Below are 23,111 nucleotides of genomic sequence, written 5' to 3'. Positions count from 1 at the left end.
TACTTTTGAGAGAAAGAGTTGGAGGACAGGCAGAGGTGGGGAGAGAGAGAGAGAGAGAGAGAGACAGAATCTGAAGCAGGCTCCAGGCTCTGTGCTCTCAGCACAGAGTCCTGATGTGGGGCTTGAACTCACAAACCGCAAGATCATGACCTGAGCCAAAGTTGGATGCTCAACTCACTGAGCCCCCCAGTAGTTTTTAAATAGTTGTGGTTTTAAGATATTCTGTGCCTTCATCCCTCTGCCATCAAATGATATTAAACCCCTTTACATCTAAGATGAGAGCCTTCAATCTCTGTACATTGATTTCTTCTCTCCCAGGCTTTGTGCTGTTTTACGTTTTTGTATGTTATTAACCTGACCCATTTTGTTATTTTCACTTTAAGCAGTCACAGTAAATCTCTTAAAGAGACTCCCATCTCAAGGGAACAGTGTTTACACACATAGTCACTGTTTTACGGTACTCTGTATTCTTTTGTGGAGATACAGATTTTCATCTGGGATTGTTTTTTTCCCCCTGCCTGAAGGACTTTGACATTTCTTACAGCACAGACTGCATCGTGATGAATTCTTTCAAGTTTCTATGTTTGGAAATGTCTGTCTCTCCTTCTTTTTTGAAAGACACTTTGTACGAAGGGTATAGAGTTGTGTCTGGCATTTTTAGTAGCCATTTTGGGCAGGAGGCAAGTGTAGCCCCTCTTATCCACCGTGGCTGGAGGCAGAGACCTCGCTTACACTCTGGAATTGGATCCATACATGAGTCCTGCCCGCAGCACACAGACCTCACCCCCCGTGAGCTGCCGTGCTTCTGCCGATCTCCATCCGTGTAGGTTCGAGCCTGAGAAAGGACCGAACCGAGGCTGCGTCCCCCGAATCTGCTCTTCGTGCTCCCTGGAAAATGTCACCGGCAGCACTTGGCCACCGAAACGGGGAATTCCTTGCCTTCTTTCCACAGTGCTTTTCCCTCATGAAAACACTTCCATCTGCTGAAACCGCACCTGCTGCTTTGTGGCTGACGTAGACCCATTCTCCTGTGGAGCTTGAGGTGATCATAAAATAAGGAGTGCCTCCAGCCTCCGCCGTCATTCTGCAGGTGAAGAACTGAGTCCCGGCTGTCGAAGGGCTTTACTCAAGCCTGTCTCCGGAAAATCGGGATTCCATTTGGAAGCTCGTGATAGGAGCATTCAGTCGAAGTGATCTCGCTGACTTTTACCGGTAATTTCCAGTGAGTTTGCTTTTGTATTTTTTTAAAAAAGGCTTTTTTTTTTTTTTTTTAAGTTTATTTTGAAAGGGGGGGAGAGAGAATCCCAAGTGGGCTCTGCACGGTCAGCACAGAGCCCAATGCAGGGCTTGAACTCACGAACCATGAGGTGATGATCGGAGCGAAACCAAGAGTCAGATGCTTAACCTACTGAGCCACCTGGTGTCCCCCAAATTTGCTTTTTTTAATGTTTGTTTATTTTTGAGAGAAGCAGAGTGTGGGGAGGGGAGGGGCAGAGAGAAAGGGAGACACAGAATCCAAAGCAGGCCCCAGGCTCCGAACTGTCAGCACAGAGCCCGACGCAGGGCTCGAACTCACGAGCCATGAGATCGTGACCTGAGCCGAAGTCGGACACTCAACAGACTGAGCCACCCGGGCGCCCCTAAATTTGCTTTTTTTAAACACAGGTTTTATTGCGTCTGGAAAGAACAATTTTTGCCATATGTCCTTTTATGTGTGCAGGGAGTGTGTGTAACCATGTATTACTTTTCCAATTAAGTACCAGCTTTCTTAGGAGAGAAAAAAAAAAAAAAAGAAAAACCAACTGCGGGACTTTTCTCTGTCATCTTACCTGATAGTGTCAACGTGACAGAGTGTAGGTGATGTCAGGCCGTGGATCCAAACTGTGGAGTGCCTTCCCTGGCTGTGTTGGCTGCGGGAAGAGGGCTTGCCTTCTCTGAATGCGCTTCTCCCATTCTTAGTATGGTGTGTGCACGTGTGAGGGCAGCTGCATGTCAGATTATGGGACTGCAGAGGTGTTCCGGACGCAGAGAGATGCTGAGAAAACTTCCCCTAAACAGCTGGCGCCACAGCTAAATGTTGGTTTTCTCTGTACATTCCGGATGTCGAGGGAAATAATAGGGGCAGTGAGATATATGAATGACAGAACCTGGGCAGAGATCGGTCTAGGGTATTTCATCACCTATTTCTGTTCCTTTTATTGATTCTTTTTAATGCACCGGGGAGCATCTCCTTGTTTCCTGTTCATACTCCAGCCGGATACCCCAATGGATACTTCCATAAGAGATGGTCCTGGCTGTCGAATTCCGGAGACTTTTCTTTTTTACTCTCTATTATCACAGATTTCATACCTTAGAATATGAAATGGATAATGGATACCCATATGAAATAGGTTTAACAATCGTGATCATTTTGCTCAATTCTTTTTTTTTTTTGGCAGAAGTATTTCAAAGGCAAGCACAGACATCATAGCATTACAGCCCCTAAATGGGACCGTGTGAAGCTCTAAAGAATGAGAACATTATTCTCCACTTTATCCCATCTTATCAATTGTTTCTTTCTCTCAGACCGGCAAATTCTGGTCGGAACTACTGGTAAAGTAAGCGGTCGGTACTTTATTTAACTCCTTGAAGACTTAAAGGGACATGAAAAGATGGGCTCCAGGGAAGGATTGTTAAAGATGTGATGAGAAGCTTTGGGTCCAGCGTGAGGTCATTCTGTTTGTATTTGTTACCAAGCTGTCACTCGGCTGTCAGCCTGCCCTGTTCGTCCTCTGGGTCGGAGGGAGGGGCTGGAGGTGGACTCTTCTCAAACGAAACTGTCAGGGCGCCTGGGCAGCTCGGTTAAGTGCCTGACTTCTTGATTTCAGCTCGGGTCATGATCTCACGGTTTGTGGGTTTGAGCCCCCCATCCAGCTCAGTGCTGACAGTGTGGAGCCTGCTTAGGATTCTCTCTCTCTTTTTCTCCCTCTGCCCCTCTCCTTCCCTCACTTTCTCTCTCAAAATAAACATAAAAAAAAAAATGTCTGTTGATGATTAAATGAGCGCTGTAACCCTTTCAGAGTCTTGTTTTTTTAAAAAACATTTTACTTTTTTTTTTTTTGGAGAGAGCACCAGAGTACGATGGAGGTCAGGGGGAGAGACAGAGTGTGAGTCAGAGAGAATCTCCACACTCTGCGTGGTGCCCGACATGGGGCTTGATCCCACAACCCTGGGATGATGACCCGAGCCAAAATCGAGAGTCATACGCTCAACCACCTGAGCCACCCACACACCCTCAGATTCTCGTTTTCCTCTCTGTCCAGTGGAAAACTCAGCAGAAGAAAACTGAAAATAAGAAATCTGTTTGTGTTACTTGGGTGATCTGGCCAGTGTTTTTCCTTCTTTGCCTTTGACTGTTTTAATTATTAAGCAGCCTTGAATTTTCTGAGCTGAAGTACGCTTGGTGTAGTCCTATATAAAAAAGGCCTTTCTCTGCTTCATCTAAATTCCCAGAGTCGTCGTAACTAATTTGTGGAAATAGTGGGGACACTCAAGGGCCAAGAGTTCTGCCTAGCTTTTAAAAAAATGTTTTCGTTAAAGGTTTAAAAATTAGATTTTCATTTGATACCAAGAAGAATATCTTTTGGCAAAAGAACATTACTGTGGAGCATGACACCTGCTTTCAAGGTATCCCGTGTGTCCCTGTCTTTCCTCCTAAGAAGAATCTGAATTCCGTCTCCATCATTTCTCTGCGTATATACTCGTACACGTAAACCACGGGCGTAATTTTTTTGTTTTTGTTTTTGAAATTTGCAGAAAGCATTCATGTTCATATCATTTTCCTGAGATGATCTGTTTGTGCCTGTTTTTAATTTATTATTATTTTTTTTACTGTGGTTGAGATTCTCTGACCTGCATACACAGTGTATGTACCCAGCCCGACCCCGGATGGGCATTTAGGCCGGTTTTCCTTCTCTTTTTCTTGTACAAAGTGTGTTTCTTTGACCTCACGATACGTACCTGCAGTTGCAGTGTCTGAGAATTTATCTAGGACGCATACCTAGGAGTGCAGTTGTGGCCCATCGCTGGGGCACATCTTTGACACGAACCCACAGCACTAGATGGTTTTCCGAAGTGGCCATGCAGGCTTCTTTTGCTTTCTTGGCTTCTCTCCTTTTCTTTCCCTCTCTCCCTCTTCCCTCCTCCGCCACGCTGCCCCGTTGGGTGGGTCTGACATGCACGCACGTTTTCCGGGTGTTCTGTTTATCAGTTACGCGGTTCTGCAGGCCGGCAGCGGGGGGGAGGAGAGCATCACCCTGCCTCCCCACAGCACCTCTTGCCCCGCAAAGGTATAACCGCTCTTTTTGTCTTTCTTGGTATCTGTTTTGCGTGTCAGAGGGTTACCTCCAGTTGGAGAGCACAGGGCTGAAGGTTACTGAAATGCCCAAGTGTGTCAGGAGGCCTTGTTGACTGACCTCTCCGTGGGGTGCCGTAGGTGTGCTGGTTGCTGGGTGGACACATACCTAGGAGTCCCCCGACGTCAGTATCTTTCCATCTAAAGCCGGTCGATGCCGTAGAGAAGACTCTTCCCTCTAGTGTGGGCTGGTGCAGGTGGGTAAAGGGTGGCTGCCAGTAGACCGGGAGCCCCACGGGGAGAAGACTTGGTGGGGCAGGGGGTGGCAGCGCCACTGGCATCCCTTGTCTTTGGTGTGGTGCCCTCGTGTGCGTGGTGCCCTGGGTCCCTCGTCCACCTCTGTCTGAGATGACAGCTCCGTGGAGCTGGAGGACATCAAGGGATCCCATGGCTTTCACACAGCCGCATCCAGTGTTCCTGATGAGCTCACTCTTCTCAGCCCGCCCCAGACTTACTTGCTGCAGCCCGTTCCCAAGCCCTTGGGGACCTGGCGTCAGTCAGGTGACGCCTTGCTCTCCCTCCCTGTTGGCTGAAGATTCTTCTTCCTCACGTTTGTTAAGCCAGTCTCTGTTGGTCTGGTCTGTCTCCTGGCTTTGAAAACGTGGTCTTTTCCCCATTATCTTTGTCCTCCTGGGTTGTTGAGTTTTAAGAAATTGCCTCACTTTAGTTTCAGTGAGGTTTACTACCGTGTTAGTAGAGGTCCCACCCTGAGATTTGAATTTGCATTTCCCCAACAGTGAAGAAAAGAGTTGACATCTTTTCACACAGCCATTGGTCTGTTCCTTTTCAGTTTTGTGCCTGTTAAAGTCTTTTGCCCATTTTCTCAGCATTGGTTTAAAATTTATCCCCTTCTTTGTACAAGTACTGTATTCTGGATACCAACTCTTTGACAGTCTGTGGCCTGGCTCTTTATGGTATGGAATTTGGGGGAACAAAGCTCCTTAATTTTAATGGTGAATTTATTAATATCTGTGTTTGCATAATTTATGTTTTTCCCTGTCTTGTTTAAGAAATCCTTTCCTACTCTTAGGGTGCCTGGGTGGCTCAGTGGCTAAGCGTCTGACTTCTGCTCAGGGTTTGAGGGTTTGAGCCCCGCGTCAGGCTCTGTACTCACAGCTCAGAGCCTGGAGCCTGTTTTGGATTCTGTGTCTCCGTCCCTTTTTGCCCCTCCCACTGGTGCTCTGTCTCTGTCTCTCTCTCTCTGAAAAATAAACATTAAAAAAAAATTACAAAAAAAATCTTCCGGGGCATCTGGGTGACTCATTCGGTTAAGCGGTCGACTTCAGCTCAGGTCATGATCTCACAGTTTGTGGGTTTGAGCCCCACATCAGGCTCTCTGCTGACAGCTCAGGGCCTGGAGCCTGCTTCAGGTTCTGTGTGTCTGTTTCTCTCTCTCTCTGCTCCTCCCCCGCTCATTCTCTCTGTCTCTCAAAAAAATAAATAAACGTTAAAAACAAAATAAAAAAAAAATCCTTTCCTACTCTGAAACTGTAAATATGCTCTCCCCTGTTGTAAAAACTTGGTGTTGCCTTTCACAGTTAAGCCTTTTTTCTACTTGCAGAGCTGGTTGAGGATCTGTATGATGATAAATAGGGATTCAGCTTCATTTTGTATACGGGGTAACTGATGGATCACATATAGCACATGTCACTTATCAATGCGTCTGCCCTGTCTTTTGAAGCCGCAGTGTTAGGTTTCTGTCTGTCTGGGGGCACTTTTTTTTTTTTTTAAGTTTATTTATTTATTTCGAGAGAGAGCACACACAAGAGCGCAGAGGAGGGGGAGAGAGAGGGAGGGAGGGAGGGAGAGAAAGAGAGAGAGAGAGAGAGAGAGAGAGAATGAATATCTCAGGCAGGCTCCTTGAAGTCAGCCCAGAGCCCTGACTCTGGGCTTGAACTCACAGACTATGAGATCATGACCTGAGCACAAGTCAAGAGTGGACGCTTAACAAACTGAGCCACCAGGTGCCCCTGTCTGGGGGTACTTTTCTGGCTACAGTCTTCGGGTGCATTGGTCAGCATGTCTGCCTCTGCACCATGACTGTATTCTCTTAATCTGTTTGTAGAAGCTCTACGCGCTCTCTTGCTATTTAATCAGATTCTTAACCTTTTGTTTCTTTAAACAAATTAATGAAATAGGAATTAAATGCACAGTAGAGGAGTATTAAAAATCAAAAGCTCGGGGCGCCTGGGTGGCGCAGTCGGTTAAGCGTCCGACTTCAGCCAGGTCACGATCTCGCGGTCCGTGAGTTCGAGCCCCGCGTCAGGCTCTGGGCTGATGGCTCGGAGCCTGGAGCCTGTTTCCGATTCTGTGTCTCCCTCTCTCTCTGCCCCTCCCCCGTTCATGCTCTGTCTCTCTCTGTCCCAAAAATAAATAAAAAACGTTGAAAAAAAAATTTTTTTTAAAAATAAAAAAAAAAAATCAAAAGCTCTTTGAAAAGCTTAATGAGACACCAGTTGCCACACAATTAAAGAAAAGAGACGTAGCAGGAATGGGGGAGGTTAATCATTAAGAAGAAGATATTATGAACAACTCTCTGCCAATAATAATACTTTAAAAACTTCAATTACCCATGTACTGGCCACCCTCCACCCACTTCTCTCTGCCGTTCTGGAATGTATTTCCTGCCACCCAGCCTTCTCAGAAGGAACCGTTATCAGGAACTTGGTGTCTGTCATTCCTGTGTGTGCCTGTTCTGCCGGACATACACGGCATGTCTGCAGGACGTTTATGAAGCACGTGCTCGATTTTCAGCCTCTACAAACAGGCCCGTGTACGCTCTGCAGCTTGCTTTCTCAGCACCGTCTTCTGAAGCGCACCTGTGTTGGTAGGCTGAGTTCAGCCATTTTTTATTGTTGCATAGGATTCTTCTTTCTAAATATACCACCGTTTATTCATTATCAGTGGATATTTGGGTGGGTTTTCTATTACAGGCAATGCTGCTATGAGTATCTTACATGGGGTGTATATGGTGGGGTTCTCTTGGGGATAGATGCCCACCTACCTGCTTACAGGCCCTGCTGGCTTGTTCACATGTCCGTCTTCACCCGGACGAGGTATTGTCAACTTGTGCTCCAGAGTGGTGGTAGTTTCATTGTTTAATTTGATTTTTTTGTCTTCCAGTGCCTGAAGACCTCTCACTGGAAGAGAGAGAAGAACTTTTAGACATTCGTCGAAGAAAAAAGGAACTTATTGATGACATTGAGGTAAAAAAAAAAAGAAAGAAAGAAAAAAAAAGGCCACAACCAAAAATTCCCCTTAGTTTTTGCTTTTAGGTAAAATGATCACGTAGCTTCATGAAAGTGTAAAACCTGGGTATGTTGCGTGTCTGTATCCTAATATGTGAAGAGACAGGGAAAGAGTTACCCAAGTCAGTCAGGCAGAGGTGGTGATTTCTGGGCCGCGTGGACTCGGGGGTGCAAATGCAGACACCACGGAACTGGAGTCAGCAGCAAGCGACACGTGACTCCAGAGTCATAAAAGGGCACTTCTGAACAATGGCAGCAGTCGACAGATTCACCGCTCTTTCAGATTGAATAAGCCCCTATTTCGTTTGCCAACATCCCCGGCATCTAGAACATTCTGTCACATTTTTGGCATGCAGATGCCCTTTGACTGAATGAGTCAATGTGCCGCCACTGAGCTGGTGGCAGCAGGGCGACAAGACGCGGGCAGACGCCATACTTGCCACGTGTGTGTGCTCGGAGCACAGGGAGAGCGGGCCCCGCAGGAGGAGCAGAGGGGCCAGACCGTAGCCTCAGCCTCAGAGCGTCTGGGGCCGCGGCAGAAATGATCCGGGAGGCCAGAGCTGCTTCCACTTGGGGCTTCCTCGAGGAAGTTACTCAGACACAGGGCCCTTCTCGGAGAAGCTTCTTGATCTTGGTGACGCCAAAATAAATGTGGCCTCACAGGCCACTTGCTGCAAGAGCAAGCGTGTCCACATAGCAGCTCCTTCCTAGGAGCCCATGTTTGAAGTCTGAACTTCCTTGGTGGAGAAAAGAATGGTATTCCAAATAAAAATTTCTCTGTATTTGGAAGATAATCTGTGGAACTGTATCTTGCAAGGTTACCCTTCCTTCTTGTAAAAACCACCGTATCCCAGAATGGGTGCTTTGGTTGAGGAATAAGAATGTATCTTAAGGTTCATGGTCCTATTTGGACATGAATAATGATAGTGCCTGTGGAACCTTATGTAGCTCTAATGACCTAATTAAAAAAAAAAAATGTTTTTATAAGTTTATTTATTTATTAAAAAAAATTTTTTTTTCAACGTTTTTTATTTATTTTTGGGACAGAGAGAGACAGAGCATGAACGAGGGAGGGGCAGAGAGAGAGGGAGACACAGAATCGGAAACAGGCTCCAGGCTCCGAGCCATCAGCCCAGAGCCTGACGCGGGGCTCGAACTCACGGACCGCGAGATCGTGACCTGGCTGAAGTCGGACGCATAACCGACTGCGCCACCCAGGCGCCCCTATAAGTTTATTTTTAAGAGACAGAGCGAGTGGGGGAGGCGCAGAGAGAGAGAGAGAGGGAAAAAGGGAATCCCAAGCAGGCTCCGTGCTGTTAGTGTGAATCCTGATGTGGGGCTCACACTCACAAACTGTGAGATCACGAGATCGTGACCTGAGCCAAAATCAAGAGTCGGACACTTAACCGGCTGAACCACCTGGGCACCCCTTATGACCTCATTTTTGAGTTGAGAACATCGAGGCCCAGAGAGGTTAAGAGGGCTGCCAACAGCCTCTCAGCCAGTAAGTGGCAGAGCCACATGGAGGGACAGGGGAGCCTGTCCCCTCTGCTGTTCTTGACGTATCCAAGTGCCACAGGTGATTTCTGCTGTCACCTCCTGGGCTCTGTCCATGGTGCTCTGTGTCGGGCAGAGTGGTGGACATCACCCTGCGACTGGCGGTTAGGGGCCTGATACTGGTCTCTGCACGTCTAAGCTGCACCTTCTCCCTCCTCTTTGCAAGAGCTGAGGCAGCCCCGGGGCCGGGGGAGGAGTTGAAGAGCTGCAGGGAGTGAGCTGAGGACTCACCACTTCCCTTTGCTCTTGTGTCTTGCCACACCTGTGACGTCCTCCCCAGTGTCGCTTCTGGATTTTGTACACAGATACTCTAGAATCTGCCTGGGTGACCCCTCCCTGCTTGTCCTTGATGAGCGGATGGATGATAGTGTGTTTTCTCCAGAGCTGGGGCTGCACCCGCCCAGAGGCTCTCTCTCCGCATGGATAGAAAGTACTGATGTTTGGGGCGCCTGGGTGGCTCAGTCGGTTGAGCGCCGACTTCGGCTCAGGTCACGATCTCGCGGTCCGTGAGTTCGAGCCCCGCATCGGGCCCCTGTGCTGACAGCTCAGAGCCCAGAGCCTGTTTCAGATTCTGTGTCTCCCTCTCTCTGACCCTCCCCCATTCATGCTCTGTCTCTCTCTGTCTCATAAATGAATAAAAAAAAACGTTAAAAAAAAATTTTTTTTTAAATTAAAAAAAAAAAGAAAGTACTGATGTTTCCAGACCTGTGATGTCTGGATGGGGCCTCGGGGCAGCTTGTGTCCGAAGGCTAAGATTTCTCTGAGTCTAGGAGGGGAAGGTAAAGACCCCCGCCCTCCAATTTCTTTCTTCTGTTTTTGCAGAGGCTGAAATACGAAATTGCTGAAGTTATGACGGAGATTGACAATCTAACTTCAGTGGAAGAAAGGTAAACAGTTGGTGTCACACTGCCCAGTAGCCAACCTCTTTTCTTGGTTTCCAGCTGTGGTGACCACCGCAGGGACAGGGCCACAGATACAGCAGGGGCAGAGATTACAGCCTCCATGGCTGGGCCACAGCCTCCAGGGTGGGGCCACAGCAGGGGCTGTAAAGTTGGGATCCTGAAGTGGGGCAGCCCTTGTGAGGTGGTTGATTGCTCTGCTCTCTTCCCCTCACCCCTTCCTTCTTTCCGCGGAGGAGTTGGGGTCCTTCTCTCCTCTCCCTTCCCGGGGAAGCACAGGCCCTTCCACATTAACCTCCAAAGAAGCAACCTTTCTGTACAGAAGGGAACTATGCTTTCCTTAAGTTGCTGTTTCTTACTCGTTATTAGCTTTTTCTGAAGAAGTAATCAAATGTAGAAAAGAGCCCGGCAGCCTTGTGTGCTGCTTCTGTGATGGGGGGGGGGGGAGGGGGGGAGGGGACGGGGAGATAGGGAGGTGGGGGGTGGGTGGAGTGGGCAGATGGAGGGCTGGGGGTGTCTGGGTGGTTTTCTGCAGCGGAAGTACCAGAGGAGATTGTGTTCCCTTTTGCACTTGGTGTAAACGTCAGCTGATGATTTCTCAACTGTCTCAAATGTGTAGCAAAACTACCCAGAGGAACAAGCAGATAGCTATGGGGAGGAAGAAATTCAACATGGATCCCAAAAAGGTAAGCAGACATTCTAGTTTTCTGGCCTGCAAGAGATTGAGCGATTTATCCATTTTAATGGTTCTCTCCTTCTGGACAAAGGTGGTCATACCCTCATAAAAATAGTGATGTTAAATTTTTATCACGAAGGGGCTGCTAGTGAGTTGGGGGGAAGCAAAAGTGCCCATTGACCTGGTGTCTGGACCCAAAGACCTTTCTTTGCGCGTGAGGCTCAGGGTGAGGACGGGCCTCCTGGGAGTGGCCAGCGTGTGTGGGCCTCACTGGGGCCAGGCTGAGAGGTGGGGGTCTTCCTGCTGACGTACAGCCTGAAGCCCGGGGTGGGGGTGGGGGGTGCTTGGTCAGCCAGTGGGCAGGGCTGCAGCTGGTGTGTTGGGTCTGGAGAGGGGGGTGGGTGTTCAGTCGTTCACCTCAGAGGACTTGATTCCTTCCATTCACCTTCGAGACAGAAGATGTCTGCCTGAGACTGAGGAACTCTCCTGGTTTAAGCCACTACCTGGTCTTTCCTCAAGTTGGATTTTCTAGGAAAACGCCTGAAGAAGATGAAACCTTCAACACAAAGCTGCTTGTCTCTGAGGGTGAAATGAAATTGTCAATGGGAATGATTTTGTGAATTTGGTAATGACTTGAGGTTTGGAGTTACAAGCAGTTTTGTTTTTTCCCTTAGGAGTTAGTTGGGTTTACAGAGTTGACTTAATCAGATTTGGTAAGCAGTGGAAACATCTTGAGAGATACATCACTTGTTCTAAGTTATAGCACATGATAGCATGGCAATATGTTCATGGATGAATTCAGGTCCTCTGCACAAAGGACATACAAATACACTTATTATTATTTTTTTTAAGTTTGTTTATTTTGAGAAAGCAAGAATCCCAAGCAGCCTCTGCACTGTCAGCGTGGAGCCTGATGAGGAGCTCGAACTCAGGAACCGTGAGATCATGACCTGAGCTGAAATCAGGAGTTGGACCCTTAACTGACAGGCCACCCAGGCGCCCGCAAATACGCTTGTTTATTTAATTAATTTATTTAATGTTTATTTATTTTTGAGACAGAGACAGAGCACGAGTCGGGGAGGGTAGAGAAGGGGGGGTGGGTAGACACAGAATCCGAAGGAGCCTCCAGGCTCCAAGCTGTCAGCACAGAGCCTGACGCGGGGCTCGAACTCACGGACTGCGAGACCATGACCTGAGCTGAAGTCCGACGCTTGACCGACTGAGCCACCCAGGCGCCCCAAATATGCTTATTTTTTTAGTGGTGCTGCCACTCTGCAGGAGTTCTGTCAGGTTCTTGCCTGTGTCCTTGTTCTACGTGTACCGGGAATCAGAGTTACAGTAATAAGGGCAGACGTAGATTGAACTTGCCACGTGTCAGGAACTGTCTAGCACAGCACTGAATTAGTATACTTAACCTTATGGGGTAGGTTCCATTTTTAATTCCTGTTTCACAGTTGGGGAAAGTGAGGCACAGAGCCACTGAGACTTGCCTAGTGTCTTGAGCAAGGAATCCACTTGAGACTCGGGCCCATAACCACTGCACTTAGCTCCTGCAGGACTCTGGGGTTGGTTTGTAGGTAGCCCTGAGCCCAGCTGGGAGGTCCCAGAGCCCTGGTCAGCCGTGTGGATCTGTCCACGTCCACGGAGGGGTGCTCACCTGCTTTGCTTTGGCTGTGGCGAGTTGCTCTACAGGCTTCATTTTGTGTACATACCTCTCCACCTGAAGGATTTTTAAAATATTCATCATGGGTTCTGTCCAACAACTTATTATGTTGCTCAGTAAAGGCAGATGGCAAATTTAGTCTATATGTGGTCTTTTGCGGGGAAAAATTATCAAAGTTCCCTGGTTTGGTAGCTGATTATGGCACTTTCCTGAGTCCACTGAGTTGGCTTGGGCCGCCATAACAAAATACTGTAGACTGGTGGCTTACGCGATAGACATTTTCACAGTCTGGATGTTGGAAATGGGATCAGGATGCCAGCACGGCCAGGTTCTGGTGAGAGCTCTTCTCCTGACTTCAGACGGCCGCCTCCTCACTGTGTCCTCACATGGTGGAGAAAAAGCAGGAGAGAGCTCCCTGGTGTCTCTTCTTACAAGGGCACCAGTTCCATCAGGTCAGAGCCTTGCTCAGATGACGTCGTCTAACTCTAATTGCCTCCCAGAGGCCCCACTTCCTGACACCATCACTGGGGGGTGGTTAAAGCTTCAAGATTGGAATTTTTGGGAGACACAAACATTCGGTAAGAGGAGAAGTTGATTCAGTCAAGGAAGCTGGAGACATTCGCCAGCCTCTCTTTTATTCGCAGTTTCCTAGAGATGCCTTTAAAAATATAACGTATAAATCTATAACAAGCACGAGTTCACCCAGTGGACTAGAAGTTGAGGGAACCCAGAAAGACAAAAGATGAACAGTAGTCCAAAGTATACTCAGGAAAAATTGCTCTGGGAAAGGAGAGCTGTGTCGGGTTCGGCTCCCTTGGGCGGCAGGGGTGGGTCCTGGGACCATAGAGGGGACGTCCAGACTGTTTGCCCAGGCTGCATTTGCGCCAGGCGGTGACGTCTGCCCCCAGGTGGGAGAGCAGGCGTCTCTTCTCGTCTGGCCTCACCGAGGAGGAGAAACCCCGACTCCCAGAGACCAGTTTCTGAGCACCCCCCCTGGGCCCGTCACCCACTCCGGAAACCAGTGGCGTTCGGTTTGGCCACCGGAGAACCTTCGGTACAAAGGTGAACGCGTAACCAGGAATCACCAAATGTACAAGCTGCTTGACCTCGTGAGAGAGACGTGAAACTCCAGGAACAGAACCAACATGGAAATGTTCAAAGTAGGGCAGTTTTGTGTATCATACATCGCATCAGAGATGATAGCATGTTGCTTGTCCTCAGTGCAAAAACGGAGTTGTGGAAAAGATCTCCGCCATCTCCGCAAAGCCTGACATGGGCTCAAACCCCCGAACCATGAGATCGTGACCTGAGCCAAAGTCGGACACTCGGCTGACTGTTGAGTGAAGAATGACACCCTTAGAAACCTGTGGCACGGAGCAGGGACGGGGCCATGGGCAGGCTGGGCCGTGGCGCTACGTGGTTCTCTCCGGAGCTCTGGGCAGGTCCGCAAGATTGGGGAGCATGTCGGGCAGCCCCGCTTTCATCGAGCAGAAGTCCCAGGAGGAGAGAACAGAAGCCAGAGTGGAATATGTATTTCAAAGAAATACTGGAATATTTCTGAACTAGATTAAGATAAAACCCTCAAATTTAAAGGGCTCACTGTAGGCCAAGCAGGATAAAGGTTTTAAAAACTTGTACATAGAAATGTCAAGTAAAATGCCAGGAAACTTGTGGATAAAGAGAAAATCACTGGCTTTCCAGGGACGAAAGACCAGATTAAGAAGAAAGGAATCACAACAGCAACACTGGATAAAAGACAGCAGGGAGGAGACGGGACTTAAAACCTAGAATTCCGTGTATCAAGACTGTTGCCCATGAGGAGACCAGTGAGGACACTTCAGATACGCAAGGACTCGTGAAAGTAACCGCAAAGACCTTCTGGGAGCAGTGCACCTGGAAAAAACCACGAATCCAAGAGCAGCTGCAGGACCAAGCGGGACAGACGCAGAGAAGCCAGCAAACGTTCAGTTAAGTCTAAGTGAGAGATTGGTGAAGGAGTATTTTCATACTAAAGGCCTAGATTATCTCCATACGGTTCACCCTTAACAGCACGGGTTTGAGTGCAAGGGTCCAGTTAACACCTGGATTTTTGTTTTCAATACGTACAGTTCAGCACTGTGAATGTATTTTCTCCCCATGAATTTCTCAGTGACATTTTCTTTTTTCCAGCTAACTATGCTAAGACTGTTATTATGGTATCGTAACCTTGTGATACTATTGTAGGAATATAGTACATAATGTATATAAGGTATAAGATGGGTTAATTGACTGCTTATGTTATCGGTAAGGTTTCTGGTCAACAGTAGGCTTTTAGTAGTTGGGTTTTCGGGGAGTCCAAAGTTACGGTCCTCCTGGTTCGTTCAGTCAGTTGAGTATCCGACTTCAGCTCAGGTCATGATCTCACGGTTCATGGGTTTGAGCCCCGTGTTGGGCTTTGCACGGACAGTGTGGAACCTACTTCGGGTTCTCTGTCTCCCTCTCTCTTTGCCCCTCCCCATGCACATTTTTTCTCTCTCTCAAAAAATAAGCAGTACAATTTTTTTTTTAATTTAAAAGTTACTTGCAGGGGCGCCTGGGCAGCTCAGTTAAGCATCCACCTTCGGTTCAGGTCATGATCTCACGGCTCGTGAGTTTGAGCTGTGCATCGGGCTCTGTGCTGACAGCTCAGAGCCTGGAGCCTGCTTCCGTTCCTGGGTCTTCCTCTCTCTCTCTGCCCTTCCCCAGCTCACACTCTGTCTCTCTCTCTCAAAAATAAATGTTTAAAAAAATCTTTTTAATTTTTTTTAAATGTTTATTTAATTTTTTGAGAGAGAGGGAGAGAGACAGATCATGAGCAGGGGAAGGGCAGAGAGAGAGAGAGAGAGAGAGAGAGAGAGAGACAGACACACACACAGAATCAGAAGCAGGCTCCAGGCTCCGAGCTGTCAGCACAGAGCCCGACACAGGGCTCGAACCCATGAACTGTGAGATCATGACCTGAGCCGAAGTCAGCAGCTTAACTGACTGAGCCACCCAGGTGCCCCTAAAACTCTTTTTTAAAAAAGATTTATGCAGACTTTTGACTCTGTGGAGTGTTGGAGCCCCTAACCCCTGCATTGTTCGAGGGTCAACTGTATATACGTAGCAAGGGAGAAGGGAAGGAGGGAAGTAAACGCTGGCCAAGGTGTTCTAGATGTTCACAGCTGAATGTGAGTTTAAAGTAAAATTTTAAGAGGAACCACCAAAAACAGGGATAAGGTAGGATTTCTGAATTACTCGGAAAAATTGAATACAGAAAACTTGAATTCAACAGAAGGCTGAAAAGACATCACAAATACACAGCATAAGTGAAGGCTCAGGAACGAGTGTATCAAATCCATAAGCCCCAGAAGTTTGATTTGGCCCCGTGACCTCTTACAAGCACCTTCACATTAGGTTAAAAGGAAAACAACAGTAAAGTCCAGGCATGTTCTGATTGAGACCCACGTTGAGAGCAGATAGTGCCCAGGTTGAAAATAAGGAAATAGGGAGAGATGGGGTAGGTGTAATGGGTTGAATGGTCCCCCACCCCCCGCCTTCAGTAGATTCTACTGTTTGATTTTTTTTTTTTAATTTTTTTTTTAACATTTATTTATTTTTGAGACAGGGAGAGACAGAGCATGAACGGGGGAGGGTCAGAGAGAGGGAGACACAGAATCTGAAACAGGCTCCGGGCTCTGAGCTGTCAGCACAGAGCCCGATGCGGGGTTTGAACTCACGGACCGCAAGATCATGACCTGAGCTGAAGTCGGCCGCTTAACCGACTGAGCCACCCAGGCGCCCCCTACTGTTTGATTTTCTAAATAGTATTTTGAAACATTCATATTACCTAATAATACTAGGACATTTATTAGTATTGGCCTACTGTATTCGGGTCCTGGGCTGCTAGAATAAATGGCCACAGACTTGGTGGCTTAAAACAATAGAAATGCGGTGTCTCACAGTCCCAGAGGCCAGAAGTGTGAGGTCCGGGTGTGGGCAGGTCGGTTCCTTTCAGAAGCTCTGACGGAGGGTCTGCTCTGTGCCTCCCTCCCAGCCTGTGGCGGCTGCCAGCGGTCCTTGGTGGTCCCCCAGCTTGTGGACCCATCGTTGTAGTCTCAGCGTCCACGCCACATGGACGGTGATGCCTCCCCTGCCTTGTACGAGGTCGGCTTCTGTGTCTTCCTCCTCTGCCTCTGGGTCTGGTTTCTCCTGAATAAATGCTCTCTTTGACTCGAGCTTTTCCTCCATTTTCTCTTACTAGTCGCTGGCCTGGGCTTGCCCCCATTGGCTCTGTGTTTTCCGGCGCCTCTTGCAGAGGGAGCTGGAGCTTGACTTGGGGCTCCTCTGGCGCCTTCTGTACCCTTGAAGTGCAGACAGGATTACCTTGTTCTGAACCTACTTGCTCTTCTCAGATCCCAGTTTTTGAGGCTCCTCCCTGAGGACCTTCCTAGTGCTGGAATTGTAGGGCAGGTCATGAGCAGCTCTGGAGAGCTTATCACCAGGCTCAGCAGCATAGACTGATGGAGTGCCCGGGACCTTGCGACTGCAGAAATTGCTGGGCCTGCGGACTCTGGGGGCTGCTGGGAGGCTGAAGAGAGTGCAGGGCTGGACGGATACAGGACCCTCTCAGAGCCACGGCCCCACCAAGGTTGTGAGGCACAGTAGCACGGGCAGAGGGGAGGTGGCCACGGGGAACTGGCTGCAAAACAGCCTGTAGCTTGCGGTTTCAGAACCGCGGGCCACCACCCTGGCCACTGTCACAGCCACAGTGGTCATGAAACACTAGGCCAGGGATGTCGCTCCAGATGCCAGCCAGGCACACCCCAGGGAGCATCTGTTTGTGCCGGTCCCTTGGTCCCAGGATCTTGGGCTCCTTTGGATGCTCTCTCCCCCTGTTCTTGCAGTTTGGGGGGCTGTAGGATCTACCAGTTGCACCCACAGCCAGTCTCTGAGTCCTTGGGACATGGAGTCCAGAGAGGCAGACCAGGGCAGCTGTGGCCTCTGACCTCTTTGCCAAGGACGTTAGGACAGACAGTAAACGTCTACCCTGCCGCCCAGAGCTCTCCTCCCATCCACCACACTCCCGCACCTGCCTCACCCTGGGTGCTGGGTTCAAATGGCACTTGGGGCAATGAGATACCAGCGTCATCACTTCCGTCCCGTAGCTTGTTTTCTGGGGACCTGGTAGGACAGGTGCACACTTGGGACTGGAATGCTTTGTTACGGTATGTGCGTGTCTTCTTGCTCAGGAGACGGTACCAGGGGGTCTGTGCTCGCTTCAGCTCCCACCAGAAATAGACGAGAGTTAATTTAGGATAGTCAGACACACTGAGTTTTTGGTAAACTTTTTTATTTTTTGAAGAACAGCATATGGTGCGCAAAGTTTGAGTGCACAGCTTGACGAATTCTTACAAATTAAAATTCTCGTGTGACCCAGAGCAAGATGTGGTTGGGGGGCATTAGGAGTGTCTGTCTGTGTCTCCTCTTGGTGAGCGAATTCCACTCTGTCCCCACAGAGCAGTGTTGCTTGTCTTGCACTTGATGTAAATGGGATTAAGGTCCTCTCTGTGTCGTGCTTTTACTCCACATCACGCCTGTCAGATCGTTCCATGCAGTGCGTTTGTTCTGTCTCACTGCTGTGTAGTGTTCCATCATATGGAATCGACCAGAATAGGTTTCTCTCTCCTCACTGATTGGATGTTGGGTTGTTACCAGTTTTGGGGAATTCTAAATAAGGCCGCTGTGGACATTCACGTGTTTGAAAAACCAAGACTTCAGATGGACCATGTGGTGGGGCGTCTAGGTAGCCCAGTTGGTTAAGCACCAGACTTCGGCTCAGGTCATGATCTTGGCATTTGTGGTTTTGAGCCCCGTGTCTGACTCCGTGCTGGCAGCTCAGCATGGACCATGTGGTGTGAGGGAGCCCAGGTTCCGGGCACTGAGAGTTTCATCTGGAAAATCACCTCCGAATCTGTAGCAAAGAGATGAGAGAATTCCCTTAAGAGCTTTGCCGGCATGGATCTCGAAATCAGCTCAGAAGCTGTGTCCGAGGTAAAATTTCAGTATTATTAGAACTTCTCCGGGGTGAGCAAGGCTAATTTGGGCAGGGCAGCCCCTCTGCAGTCTTTCACTTAGACGTCGTCACCTGTGCCCTTTAAGGCCTTCAAGTGGGCATGAATTTTCAGTGGCTTAGACTCGGTGGCCCAGGGATCAGTGAACACATTCAGCCACAGCCGACAGAAAGTCTTGTAAACACAGCTTGCACAGCACACTGTTTGCTCACACAGCAGAGGTGGCTGCAGTGTGACAAGTGGCTCCCAAGTGGCAGGACCCAGGCCCTGTGTTGGTCTGGGCCTTTCCCTTCGTTCGGTGACCATGACGGTTCCGGCCATCACATCTGCATTCGTGGCAGGAAGGAGGAAGAAGGAGCGGTGTCTGCTTGTGAGCCCCTTTTTATCAAGAAGGCACCACCTTCCCCAGGTCCTCCCTGCAGACTGCTTTCTGACCAGATCTGTCAGTTCTAGTTACAAGGTCACAAGGTCACTTCTAGTCACAAGGGAGGCTGGGAAAGTGATTATTTAGTGAGGAAAGGCAAGGAAAAAGGGAGCTTTGGAGGGCCTGGCTTGGCCGACCACGTACAACGCGTTCCTCTTGTGCACACACGGCAGATTTGTTCTTCTGAGCTTGGGAAATTCAGTGCTGTTATTACCTCTGCCTTTAAAATCTCTAAGAACTTCCTTGTAATGGTTTGTCCAGCAACCTGTTTATTTGCCTTTTAGCCTGTTAAGCTTACAGGAGGAATGAACTTGCTTTTCTCTGGTGGACACAACATCCTATGGGGTGTGAGTGAGAATCCAAGCGTGCTGTTATTTTTGCCTGGCCCAGCCGGTGAGATCATTGCTCTAGATGTCTTTCTGTCTTTGCAAAGGAGTCTGGGTGACCCTGCTAACGAGAGCTTCCTTCCTTATGTTCTTCAGGGAATTCAGTTTCTAATAGAGAATGACCTGCTGCAGAGCTCCCCAGAGGACGTGGCCCAGTTCCTGTATAAAGGAGAAGGCCTAAATAAGACCGTGATCGGGGACTATCTGGGTGAGAGGTAAGTTGAAGGAGGAGAGCAGCCTGACCTGGGTCCACCCTCCACATCAGGGTCTGTCTCAGTTGCCTGTGGGCCTGGGGGCACACGTGCTGCTCCCCAGGAATGGTTTGCTCAGTCCCATCCCGTCCTCTCCTCTGCCCTGAGAGGGGAGAGGGGTGCCTGTTCGGGAGCCAGGTGGGGGTCTGCGCTCTCTGGAACTTCGCTCAGGGAGCCACAGCAGAACTGAAGATGGCGCTGCCTCTTCTCCGAACCTCAGAAGCCATCTTCGTCTTCTTTTCATGTTTGGTCCAGAAATGCACCAGGTTTCCTGGTGGTTTTCCTACCCCTGTTACTTGCGGGTATGAATGAAGGTAGGAAGTTAGTTAATTTTTTTAAATGGTGAGCAGCTGGTCAGATCTACGTTCCCAGCCTTCTCCACTTAAAGGTCTCTTTGACCTGCTTAGCAGAGCCGAGGGCAGAAGTCTAAGGCAGCACAGCCCCCAAATACGCAAAAGCAGGTTCTGGTCAAGGACCAAATGAGCATTTTTAAACAAAAGCCCAGTGGTTGCTCAACCAGGGTGGTTTCTGTTTCTAGCTTTTTGAAACGATCAAAGGCGGAAAGCAGAACACTTCCCAACTCATTCTGTGAGGCCACAGTTTAAAAAAACCTACAGGGGCATCTGGCTGGCTCCATCGGTTAAGCATCCAACTTTGGCTCAGTCATGATCTCACGGTTTGTGGGTTCGAGCCCTGTGTCAGGCTCTGTGCTGACAGCTGAGAGCCTGGAGCCTGCTTTGGATTCTGTGTTTCCCTCTCTCTGCCCCTACCTCGCTTGTGCTCTGTTTCTCTCTGTCTCTCCTACAGAGCAGTATCTATAACCTAGAGAGCAGTGTCTCCTATGACTGTTGAGGCAAAAACCCTCAAGTAAATATTAGTTAATCAAATCCAGCAATATATAAAAATGACCATATGCCTGTACTTTCATCCCCATGAATGCAAGGTTAGTGCAGCATACAAAAGTCAAAGTAATATACTGTATCAGTACAATAAAGTGCAAAACCCACATGATCATCCCAATAGATGCTGGAGAGGTATATGACAACATTCACTGCCTCGTGACAAAAGCATTCAACAAACCAGGAAAAGAAAGGAACTTCCTCGACATGATGTTGGGCACCTGTGACACCCCCAAGTTCACATCGTGCTTTCTCCTTAGAGCAAGAACAAGATAAGGTTGACTGCTCTCACCACTTCTCTTCAACATGGTACTGTCAGTTCTAGTTAGGCAGGAAAAAGAAATTAAAAAGCATCTAGTTTGGAAAGTAAGAAATAAAACTTTGCTTGCAGAGGACATAATCACTATGTAGCAAATCCTGAGGAATCACTAAAAACATTAGAACTAACAAGTTCAGTACGGCTGCAGGTTACAAGACCAGTATGTCAAATTCAGTTGTAGTTGTAAATGGTAGCAGTGAACAAATTTGGAAAGGACATTAGGAAAACAGCTCCATTTTGTAATAATATTAAAAAGAATAAAACACTTAGGAACAAATTTAACATAGTACAAAATTTTTACTGTGAACTACGAAACATTGAAAAAAAATGAAAAGGCCTGCATAGATGGAAAGAAAGATATCCCATGTTCATGGATAGGAAGACTTAGTATTGCAAAGAGGACAATACCACCTACATTGATCTATAGATTTAACTCATTCCCTATAAAAACCCAGCTAATTTCTTTGTAGAAGTTGACAAACTCATCCCAAAATTAAGGTAGACATTCATGGGAACGAAAGTAGCCACAATCATGAAAAAGAAGAACAAAGTTGCAGAACTCACATTTTTTAATTATAAGACAGACTGAAGCTACAGTAATCAAGATGGGGTGGTACTGGCATAAAGATAGACTTATAGGTCATGGAATAGAATTGAGAACCTAGAAATAAACCCTCACATTTACTGTCCAAAGGATTTTCAATAAAGATGTCAAGATGGTTCAGCGGGGGAAAGAATGGCTTTTTTTTTTAATGTTTGTTTTTAGAGAGGGAGGGAGGGTGGGAGGGATGGAGAGAGGGGGAGACACAGAATCCAAAGCAGTTTCCAGGCTCTGAGCTGTCAGCACAGAGCCCTACGTGGGGCTCGAACCCACGAACTGCAAGATCATGACCTGAGCCGAAGTTGGGCGCTTAAATGACTGAGCCACCTAGGCATCCTAACAATAGTCTTTTCAACCAATGGTCTGATACAACTGGATGTCCACGTGGGGAAGAATATTACTGGACCACTCACCGTACGCAAAAATTAAAATGGATCAAAGACCTACACATAAAAAGGAAAACTATAGAACGCTTAGAGGAAAACATAGGGGTAAATTTTTGTGACTTTGGATTAGGCAAGAGTTTCTTAGATGTGACTCCAAAAACACAAACAGCAAAAGAAAAATATAGATAAAATGGATATCCTCAAACTTGAAAACTCTTGTGCTTCATAGGACCTCATCAAGAATGTGAAGAGGCAGCCCACAGAATGGGAGAAATTTTTTTATAAATCATGTATAAATCTGATAAAGACTTCTATCCAGAATATATGAAGAAGTCTTAACCACTCAATAATAAAAAGACAGTTATAAAATGAGCAAAGTCTCTGAATAGATGTTTCTCCCAAGAGGATCCATAAATCAGTTTATGATAAGGTCATAAGGAGAATGGCTAAATAAGCACATGATGGGATGGTCAACATCATTAGCTGTCAGGGAGCTGCAGATCAAAACCACAGTGGGATACTTCTTGACATCTACTGGGGTGTCTATAATAATAATTTTAAAAGACCGTTAAGATTCTGTGTCTCCCTCTTTCTCTCTGCCACTCCCCTGTTTGCGCTGTGCCCCTCTCTCAAAAATAAGCATACGTTAAAAAAAAAAATGTTGCCAAGGATGTGGAGAAATCAGTCATATGGCTGATATTTGATATCCAAATCAGTTGGATAAAAAGTGGCTGTGGCACTTCCTGAAAATACTAAAGTCACCATGTGACCCGGGTTTATACCCAAGAGAAATAAAAACGTATGTGTGCACAAATGCTTGTGCACAAATGTTCATAGCCACCTAATTCTTGATAGCCAAAGAGTGGAAACCGTTCAGATCCATCAACTCAGATATCCCTCAGCTGACGGACGAACACGATGTGGTATGTCCATACAGTGGGGTATTACGTGGCAGCGAGGAGAAGCAGAGGCCTGATGCGTGCCGCAGTCTGGACGAACACACTAAGATCGTAAAAGAAGCCAGTCACGAAGACCACATATTGTGTTCCTCCGTTTATGTGGAGCGCTCAGAAGAGGTGAATTCACACAGACAAAGAGCAGACCAGTGGTTGCCTGGGGCTGGCAGAGGGCGAGGAGAAGGGGCTGGGGTTTCTTTTTGGGGTGTTAAAAGTATTCAGGAATGGATTGTGGTGATGGTTGCACAGATACACTTGAAACCATCGAATGGTACCCTTGGGATTGGACAGTTGTATGGAGTGGGAATTAGGTTTGAATGGAGCTGCTAAAAAGGACAAAAACAGAACCAAACCACAAAACCTGATGAGTGACCCAGGGATT

General features: G+C 47.8%; 1 protein-coding gene across 3 annotated transcripts in view; it reads left to right on the top strand.

Annotated features, from left to right (window-relative positions):
* Positions 1 to 23,111, top strand: part of CYTH3 (cytohesin 3) — a 119,963-nt gene that overhangs the window by 85,280 nt on the left and 11,572 nt on the right. For all 3 annotated transcript variants that reach the window (XM_053894130.1, XM_019422577.2, XM_053894131.1), the window contains 4 exons: positions 7,517 to 7,599; positions 10,021 to 10,085; positions 10,717 to 10,783; positions 19,414 to 19,532. In XM_053894130.1, coding sequence (XP_053750105.1) covers positions 7,517 to 7,599; positions 10,021 to 10,085; positions 10,717 to 10,783; positions 19,414 to 19,532 — 334 coding nt within the window. The remainder of the gene's footprint in view (positions 1 to 7,516; positions 7,600 to 10,020; positions 10,086 to 10,716; positions 10,784 to 19,413; positions 19,533 to 23,111) is intronic.

Source organism: Panthera pardus, unplaced genomic scaffold (assembly GCF_024362965.1).
Source record: "Panthera pardus isolate Hobbes unplaced genomic scaffold, ASM2436296v1 HiC_scaffold_4, whole genome shotgun sequence".
Lineage (NCBI taxonomy): Eukaryota > Metazoa > Chordata > Mammalia > Carnivora > Felidae > Panthera > Panthera pardus.
Note: the sequence above shows the minus strand (reverse complement) of the source record. Positions and strands in the feature narration are given on the sequence as shown.